Source organism: Pinus tabuliformis, chromosome X, assembly GCF_031772625.1.
Source record: "Pinus tabuliformis cultivar Carrire ecotype Pingquan chromosome X, CPIR1, whole genome shotgun sequence".
Classification (NCBI taxonomy): Eukaryota; Viridiplantae; Streptophyta; class Pinopsida; order Pinales; family Pinaceae; genus Pinus; species Pinus tabuliformis.
This window is the reverse complement of record NC_142308.1, coordinates 95,332,551-95,342,026: the sequence shown is the minus strand read 5'-3', so window position 1 is coordinate 95,342,026 and position 9,476 is coordinate 95,332,551. Positions and strand designations below refer to the sequence as shown.

Here is a 9,476-nt window from a genome sequence, read left to right as displayed (position 1 = left end):
GTGCTACTCTGTTTCTTGGTTTGTTCTGAAGGTTTGTTTGAAATTATATGGATAACCCTTGCCAAGTCTCGGCCTTGTCGTGGACAAGCCGGGTATGGAACCAGTCTCCATCGATTCCACAGATTGTGTGTATATGAATATATTCATAGTTTAGATTGTCATGTATATTGAATGGAAGCGGGTTTATGCCGAGAATTTTGACCTGGAAGTGCTAATTTATATGCCACTGGTCCAATTCGTTCTAGGATTTGGAACGGTCCACAATACTGTGGTGCTAGTTTGGCGCAACCCTTCCACTGTAGAGTGCTTTTCCGGGGTTTAACTTTTAAGTATACATGATCCCCTATCTGGAATTCTTTATGAATCCTCTTTTTATCTGCATAAACCTTTTGCCTATCTTGTGCGGCCTTTAAGTTTTGGCGAACCTTTTTCACTGTGGCCTCCATCTCAGCTAACATATCTGGACCCAATGCTAACTTATTAACCGGGTTATTCTAGTCTGTGGGTACTCGACACTTCCTTCCATATAGTACCTCAAAAGGGCTCATGCCCAAAGACTCGTGATGGAGGTAATCCTCCCACTTGTGGGGTTGCTGCATAACGAACATTCTTAACATATCTTCGAGGACTTGGTTTACTCATTCTGTTTGGCCATCCATTTGTGGATGGTAAGCAGTACTGAATTGAATCTGAGTACCCAACCCAACAAAAAGGGTTTTCCAAAATGCGGATGTAAATTTTACATCTCTGTCAGAAATCACAACCCGGGGTATCCCATGTAATCAGAAGATTTCCTTCATGAATATATCTGCTATCTCTATTGTCTTGTAGGTGGATTTCACAGGTATAAAATTGGTTGTTTTACTCAGCTTATCCACTACCACCATAATTGATTCATGTCGCTTTCTAGTACGGGGTAGCCCTATAATAAAATCTAGAGTGGTCGTATCTCATTTCCATTCAGGAATAGGTAACGGTTGCAGGAGACCCGCAGGATGCTGATGATCTGTGATCTGAAAATGGAATGTACTTGTTTAAGGGTGCAAGGTATCCATTTCCAATAATTTCAACTGTGAGCTAGACACTCCAAATGACCTCTAAAATTGTGTAAACTTCTTATTTCTTATACAGAGATAGACTGTAGGGGCATTCACCGGACATGTCACCTCTAAAAAAAGGATGAGTTCCAGAGGCTACCTGGCCCTCTACAGGCTCTTCCTAAAGAAATAACCAAGTAAACACTTAGAAGTCTTTGACATACACATACTTGAAGTTTAAGGTCTTGCGGAATGAGACAAGTAACTTTCTGTAGCCGAATAGGTGATTATGTGTGTATGCAAGTTATATTTATTTGCTGTTTAATACTTTATATCAGTTTTGTTTAGCATACCATCTTCAGCAAATAAAGACATCAAAATGATAAAGCAGTTCACCCCCTCTTGGGCTACATTTGCTGGACCAAGCCTCTCCAACTAGGCTTGTCCTCTTGTATTAAAATTGCTACAAAGGCTAATACAAGAATATGGGTGTCTCAAAGGATAGATCTGACTGTAAATACAGAATCAGAAGATAGGAATTAGCCAAACATGCTCTTTCCCAAACACTAAACAGTGAATTTTGTACCTTATACAGTACTTTCCCCAATTAGCCCTGGTGGCCCTTTACACTTGCATGGAGAATTTCGAGGTGAAGATGACCTCAATTGGTTCTGAAACCTCTGCCATTAGACTCAGAAGGTCGAAAATAGTAGACATAGGCTTTTGAATCACTAAAAACGGATGAACATAGCCCCCAAACAACTCCAACACTGAAATGGCCCTAGTGGCCCTGAAAGCTTCCCTGAAGCTAAACAGTGAGAAGAATGCCTCAGAAGGAAAAACGAGCTGTAGAAATGGATTCAAAATGCTGAAAACCTTCAAGAATGACCTTCGTTCCACATTCACTGGCTGCACAATTCCCAATGCAGCTCCAAAACTGATTTGGCCCTGGTGGCTCCTGGAACTTCCACGAAGAAAAAACACCTGCAAATGACCTTAGATGTCTGTCAAACCTATGCCAATGGCTTCAGAAGGTCGAAGAGACCCAAAATCAAAAAATGTTTTGTCCAAAACGGACTTTCCTAGCCAAAGTTATGGCCATTTAATGTTTCTCCAGTCTGTCCCTAGAAAAACTCTAGCTAACTATAGTGGAGGTCCAGATAAGTCCGCCAATTATGGCGGGTCCGCCAAATTTGGCGCTCCTGCCAAAAATTCCGCCAAGACTGCAGTTACATTTAATGTTCATGTGACCGTTTCCTCGGATTGCGTGCCTGGCGGTTAGTGCTGGCGGTTGGGTTAAGCCCTTGGTTCTCAGCACCTGGTCGTATGGTATGGGAGGGGCTGGCCCCCTTTGGTTCCCGCCCAAACCAAAATCAACTGTTATAAAAAATTCTGCCACATACATAACAAATGTACCTTCGGTGGTGTGTTGGTAAGCTGTTGAGTTAACTCATACAAGGTTGCGGGTTCAAACCGCCGAACCTCCAATTTCTTTTAACATATGCACACATTGCTGGCTGACGTCATCTAGGGGCTGAAAAGGGAATATTCCCTAGAATATTCCAAGGAATATTCTATGGAATATTCCTTTTTTAATTTTTTTTCAAAAATTAAAATTTCCAATGTTATTAACAAATTCTTCTTTTTGCCATAACTTCCTCATACGGCGACCATTTTTCGAACCGTTTGCAGCGCCAGAATCGAGAGGACGAGCACTTTCCAGTCGTTTAGGTTCCAATCAGTTCTGAGCACTTTCATTTTTGACCATTTTACGACACTTGGTACTGAGCTCCTGATCACACCTCCCAAATGAGAAGGCTTTTGGTCCCCAAAAGCTCACTGAATCTCTGAACTGAACTGTACAACACTTGAGGAACAGAAATATCCTCTTCCATTCAGCCAAAAGAGAATACTGATGCCAAAATGTCCTGCCTTATCAACTGTCGTCATGGCGAATGTTGCTGCATAAACCAAGTACTCGTCGAATCCCGACCAAGCTTGTTCGCCAGACAAACTGAAAGTTTATAGAAACTAGCAGTGAAACTTTCTGATATATGAGCTGAAATATTCTCCTGAACATGTGGGCTTGCTAGCTGTCACGATGCTCATCCATGGCACCTCCGCTCCAGAAGAAGAGCTGCCTCCCAAATGAGAAGGCTCTTATAAAGATGAAACACTTCATCCTTTCTCCTCTTTACAATCTTGGAGATCAAATTAACTTTTTCCAAGTCAATATTACATTACATGCATGGTTAAAAAAAAAGTAATCAACCCTTCAAGTTAATCACACAGACATGTTTTAAAAAAACAAGGAAATCATCATGATCCATGTGCTCATGCATATCATTCTCATGCATGCAGTTTATCCTTCAATTTTTTCTTAAGTACAATCATAAGTACAAGATCCTCAATCACATGTACATGTACTTTCAAAGCTGAACTAAATATAACTTTCGCTGCAATAGAGTGAGTCTCATACTCAGCTTTTCCATCCTGCAACTTGCATTCCCTTAACAAAGAAATGCATTCAATCAAAAGACATGCAACTTCAATTGGATAAGAATTCTAACCATTTCTTACCAATCCATTTCAAAGGCACTTCCTTTAACTGCACATCAATATCAACATGTGTATCATCCTGACGCATATCAATGATGGAAACTTCCTTCCCATTCTTTCCATACTCTTGCTCCAATTTCTTTAAATTTTGTGGAAGCATTGTTGGATTCAGAGTCCAACACCTTTCAATAGTATGTCCATGCTTATGGCAATAAGTGCAACACATGTTCATCTTCTTGACAGCATGATTTGCATTGTTCATTAGAACTTTGGCTTCTTGCCTCCTTTCCTTCAAAAGTTTCCTGCATGTTGCCATTCTTTTCCAACATCTAGAAACACTATGGTTAAACAAACCACAAAAAGAACATGCAATTCTTTTCCAATGCTTGTGTGGAAATTTTCCATGCTTTACATGATCAAAGGAAATATGATTGGAATTAGATTTATACCTTTCCATTTCACCTTCATTACCTTCATGAGGAGGTGAATCAAACGAAGAAGAAGCTCCTTTTGGAACACCATCAATCCCTTCAATGGTTTTAGAGCTTTCACCACTCCCTTGTTCAAGTGCATGCTTATGCACACCTTCTTCTTGCAAAGCATGTTTCAAACTATTGCATTCCTCAAGAATACAACCTTTACAACCTTGAGATAAAGAACCTGAAATGAAACTCCTTCTAGGAACTGTTTCAAGTGCCTTCATGGCTGCTTTGGAACATTCTCCATAAGATTGTCCATAACCAAGACCCAAATTATTAGGCCTTACCTCAACCATTATTGGCTCAACTATACCCTGTGCATGTTTTCCCAATCCTTGTCCTTCATATCCCATTTTGGACATCAACTTGGACCCTATGCCTCTGGTATGTTTCTCAAAAGAACCAACATAAACATTCTTATCAGAATTTGAAGACAAACTAGAATTGTTTACCTCTTCTTCAAGCTGATACTTGGCTAAGGCTTCTTTGTCAACAAGGAGTTGTGTCTCCAACTCATGCATCCTTTCCAGCTTCATGTTTGCAATATGAAGTTGGCCTTCCATTTCCTGCAATTGGTTAGAAAGCAACTGCTTCTCTTCCCTCATGGAATTCAACTGCTCTTGAAGTCTAGAGCTCTTTCTTTCATCCTCATACATTTCTCTCACCATATTCATCATGATGAAAAATTCTTGCTTCAAGCCTTCATCAAAGAATCTTGTGAAGGAAGACGATTTTGAGAACTCACTTATGGAAATTGTCATTGTAACAATGAACAAAAGAGCTTCAGCAACTCAAACAACAAGTACTTTGCACAATAATAAGGCAGTCAATCTCCAACACTGCTTAAGACACCTTTCAAGCTACATAATCAAGCTAGTGATGTCAGTCAAGCAACCTAGTGCTCTGATACCATCTGATCTGAAAATGGAATGTACTTGTTTAAGGGTGCAAGGTATCCATTTCCAATAATTTCAACTGTGAGCTAGACACTCCAAATGACCTCTAAAATTGTGTAAACTTCTTATTGCTTATACAGAGATAGATTGTAGGGGCATTCACCGGACATGTCACCTCTAAAAAGAGGATGAGTTCCAGAGGCTACCTGGCCCTCTACAGGCTCTGCCTAAAGAAATAACCAAGTAAACACTTAGAAGTCTTTGACATACACATACTTGAAGTTTAAGGTCTTGCGGAATGAGACAAGTAACTTTCTGTAGCCGAACAGGTGATTATGTGTGTATGCAAGTTATATTTATTTGTTGTTTAATACTTTATATCAGTTTTTTTTAGCATACCATCTTCAGCAAATAAAGACATCAAAATGATAAAGCAGTTCACCCCCTCCTGGGCTACATTTGCTGGACCAAGCCTCTCCAACTAGGCTTGTCCTCTTGTATTAAAATTGCTACAAAGGCTAATACAAGAATATGGGTGTCTCAAAGGACAGATTTGACTGTAAATACAGAATCAGAAGATAGGAATTAGCCAAACATGCTCTTTCCCAAACACTAAACAGTGAATTTTGTACCTTATACAGTACTTTCCCCAATTGACCCTGGTGGCCATTTACACTTGCATGGAGAATTTAGAGGTGAAGATGACCTCAATTGGTTCTAAAACCTCTGCCATTAGACTCAGAAGGTCGAAAATAGCAGACATAGGCTTTTGAATCACCAAAAATGGATGAACATAGCCCCCAAACAACTCCAACACTAAAATGGCCCTGGTGGCCCTGAAAGCTTCCCTGAAGCTAAACAGTGAGAAGAATGCCTCAGAAGGAAAAAAAAGCTGTAGAAATGGATTCAGAATGCTGAAAACCTTCAGGAATGACCTTCGTTCCACATTCACTGGCTGCACAATTCCCAATGCAGCTCCAAAACTGATTTGGCCCTGGTGGCTCCTGGAACTTTCACGAAGCAAAAACACCTGCAAATGACCTTAGATGGCTGTCAAACTTGTGCCAATGGCTTCAAAGGTCGAAGAGACCCAAAATCATTTTTTTTTTTGTCCAAAACGGACTTTCCTAGCCAAAGTTATGGCCATTTAATGTTTCTCCAGTCTGTCCCTAGAAAAACTCCAACTAACTGTAGTGGAGGTCCAGATAAGTCCGCCAATTATGGCGGGTCTGCCAAATTTAGCGCTCCTGCCAAAAATTCTGCCAAGACTGCAGTTACATTTAATGTTCATGTGACTGTTTCCTTGGATTGTGTGCCTGGCGGTTAGTGCTGGCGGTTGGGTTAAGCCCTTGGTTCTCAGCACCTGGTCGTATGGTATGGGAGGGGCTGGCCCCCTTTGGTTCCCGCCCAAACCAAAATCAAACATTATAAAAACTTCTGCCACATACATAACAAATGTACCTTCGGTGGTGTGTTTGTAAGCTGTTGAGTTAACTCATACAAGGTTGCGGGTTCAAACCGCCGGACCTCCAATTTCTTTTAACATATGTGCACATTGCTGGCTGACGTCATCTAGGGGCCACGTGGCGGCCTTCGAGCCTGCCACGTGGCGGCTTTTGATTGGTGGCTGAAAAGGGAATATTCTGCGGAATATTCCAAGGAATATTCTGCGGAATATTCCAAGGAATATTCTGCGAAATATTCCTTTTTTAATTTTTTTTTTTCAAAAATTAAAATTTCCAATGTTATTAACAAATTCTTCTTTTTGCCATAACTTCCTCATACAACGACCGTTTTTCGAACCGTTTGCGGCGCCGGAATTGGGAGGATGAGAAATTTCTAGTCGTTTAGGTTCCAATCAGTTCTGAGCACTTTCATTTTTGACCATTTTACGACACTTGGTACTGAGCTCCTGATCAATCTGCCTTTACTAACTGACACTCCAGACACTTGGATAAGTACTCCACAACATCCTTTCTTAATCCTAGCCAGAAGTAACTTTTCCAGATAGCTGTTAAAAGTTTTTGATATCCTGGATGGGTGGCATAAGGCTTCCTGTGAAATTCATCCAGTAATAATTGCTTGACAGAATTTTGATTGGGAACATAAATTTTGTTTCTGAATGTCAGCAATTCTTCAGAAGTTATATCATAATCAGATTGTTTTCCCTTTTTCCAATCTTCTGCTACTTGCTGCAATAGAAAACCGTATTCTAGATCTTTGAGGGATGCTTGATAATTTCAGGGAGGTTAGATTGTGCCTGACTGAGATGTATTTCATAGACACAATGCATTTTTCTGCTTAATGCATCAGCCACCTGGTTTTCTTTACCTTTAAGGTGCTTCATATCGAAGTCAAATTCGCTTAGAAATGCAGTCCACCGGGCCTGCCGAGCATTCAAACTTGACTAATTAAATTTTTTTGTTAAACTGCTGTGATCAGTTAACAGTAGAAATTTCTTTCCTAAAAGGTAGTGCCACCACATTTTAAGCACGTGTACAACTACTGTTAACTCTAGATCATAAGTAGAGTACCGTTGTTCATAGTCTTTCAATTTACGTGATTCATATGCGATGACCTTTCCTTCTTGAGTTAATACTCCACCAACTCCTTCCTTACTTGCATCTGTGCAAACAACGAATGATTTTTCTGGATCTGCTACTTTCAACAGTGGTGCAGAGGTGAGTAACTACTTCAGCTGCTCAAAACTCTACTGGCATTCTGCTGTCCAATGGAAAGCACACCCTTTTTTCTGCAGGGAGGTCATAGGAAAAGCTATTTTTGAATTTTTTTTAATGAATCGACAGTAATAACCTGCCAGGCCCAAAAAGGATCTAATATCTGCAACATTTTTCGGGGCTGTCCATTCCATTATCGTTTTGATCTTCTCCGGATCAACCACTATGCCCTCAACTGATATAACATGACCCAAATACTAAATTTTATCTTTGTAAAAATCACACTTGCTATACTTAGCATATAGCTGATTATCTCGCAAAATTTGCAACACTATTTTTAAGTGTTGTTCATGTTCCTCTTGATTTTTTGAATAAATTAATATATCATCAATAAAAATCAGCACAAATTTATCTAGGAAAGGCTGAAATATAATGTGCATCAAGCTCAAAAAAATAGCTGGGACGTTTGTAAGGCTGAAAGGTAGTACGTCAAACTCATAATGATGGTAGTGAGTTTGGAAAGCAATGTTACAAATGTCCTTGTTCTTTATTCAGATTTGGTGATAACTGAATCTTAGATCAATCTTAGATCAATCCGAGGTAAATGATATATATTTTTGATGGTGATTTTGTTTAGCTATCGGTAGTCAATGCACAACCTTAAAGTCCCATCCTTCTTTCGAACAAATAACACAGGGGCTCCCCATGGTGATACACTGGGACGAATGTACCCTTTGTCTAAAAGCTCTTGCAGCTGCATTTTGAGTTCTGTTAACTCAGGGACGCTCATGCGGTAAGGGTATTTTGAAACTGGGGCTGCTCCAGGTATGAGTTTGATAGTAAAATCGATGTCATGTCTAGGGGGCAGCCCAGGAATAGTTTCCGGAAATACATCCACAAATTCTTGGATTACAGGAATGTTTTCTAAAGAAGTCATCTTGTTTCTGTCATTAGAGTATCCTACCTGAACAACGTAAATCTGACAGCCTTTTCTAATGCATTTTCCCATCTGGTTAGTAGTGATGGGGCGTAACTTCATGCTTTTCTTGATTCCTTGAATTTCTTTCCTTTGCCCCAATTCGGTAAGGTAGTTCACAAATTTCTTTTTACAATCCACTAAGGACCAACATCCTTCTAACCAGTCCATTCCTATCAATACATCGTAGGAACCTAGGGGCAATATATTTATATCAACATGAATGAGCTGCCCTGAAACTATGATAGGATAATTTTTTGATTTGGCAAACACCTTCCTCTTAGCTCCGGTGGCTAGTTGTACCAGCCAGGATTTCTTAAATTTGCTACTGGGCAACTGACATTTTTCTACCACCTTGGGGCTAATATAACTCAGGCTAGCACCTGGATCAAATAAAACAGAAACATGTTGATTAGCAATCATACCTTCGCACTCGATCATGGTGGGCTGGTATTCTGCCTGATGGTCGTCCAAAGCAGCATTAATTCTGGGCATACTCCTTGCTATATCTCCAACTGTAGAAGCTTCTTGCATGTTGGAAAGTTGTTCAGTTCGAGCCTTGTGTGGGCAGTTCTTATAATAGTGAGATTCTCCACAGCCCTAACATTGCAGAGGTGGCTTAGGTGGTTGTTCGGTCACAGGCTTATTAATTCCCTTTGTTTGTTTTTTTCAGGGTATGCTGGAAACTTGGGTAGATTTTTGGTAAATTTTCCAAAGGTTCTCTGCTGATTATTCCGACCATTTCCTAACTTCTGCTGTCTATTTTGGGGTAGATTCCTCATTCTTCTGCCTGAATTTCCTTTGGGTGCCTCATTTTTATGTTTCATCTGCTAGTAACAGATACGGGATTT

General features: G+C 40.1%; 1 protein-coding gene across 1 annotated transcript; it reads right to left on the bottom strand.

Annotated features, from left to right (window-relative positions):
- Positions 1-8,286: 8,286 nt before the first annotated feature.
- LOC149138570 (uncharacterized) lies at positions 8,287-9,159 on the bottom strand. The gene has a single exon (XM_089450396.1). The coding sequence runs from the start codon at positions 9,157-9,159 to the stop codon at positions 8,287-8,289; it is 873 nt and encodes a 290-aa protein (XP_089306522.1).
- Between the last annotated feature and the right edge of the window lie 317 nt (positions 9,160-9,476).

Excerpts from the sequence above, each read along its gene's own strand:
- LOC149138570 (XM_089450396.1), bottom strand. The coding sequence starts at position 9,159 with ATGCAAGAAGCTTCTACAGTTGGAGATATAGCAAGGAGTATGCCCAGA.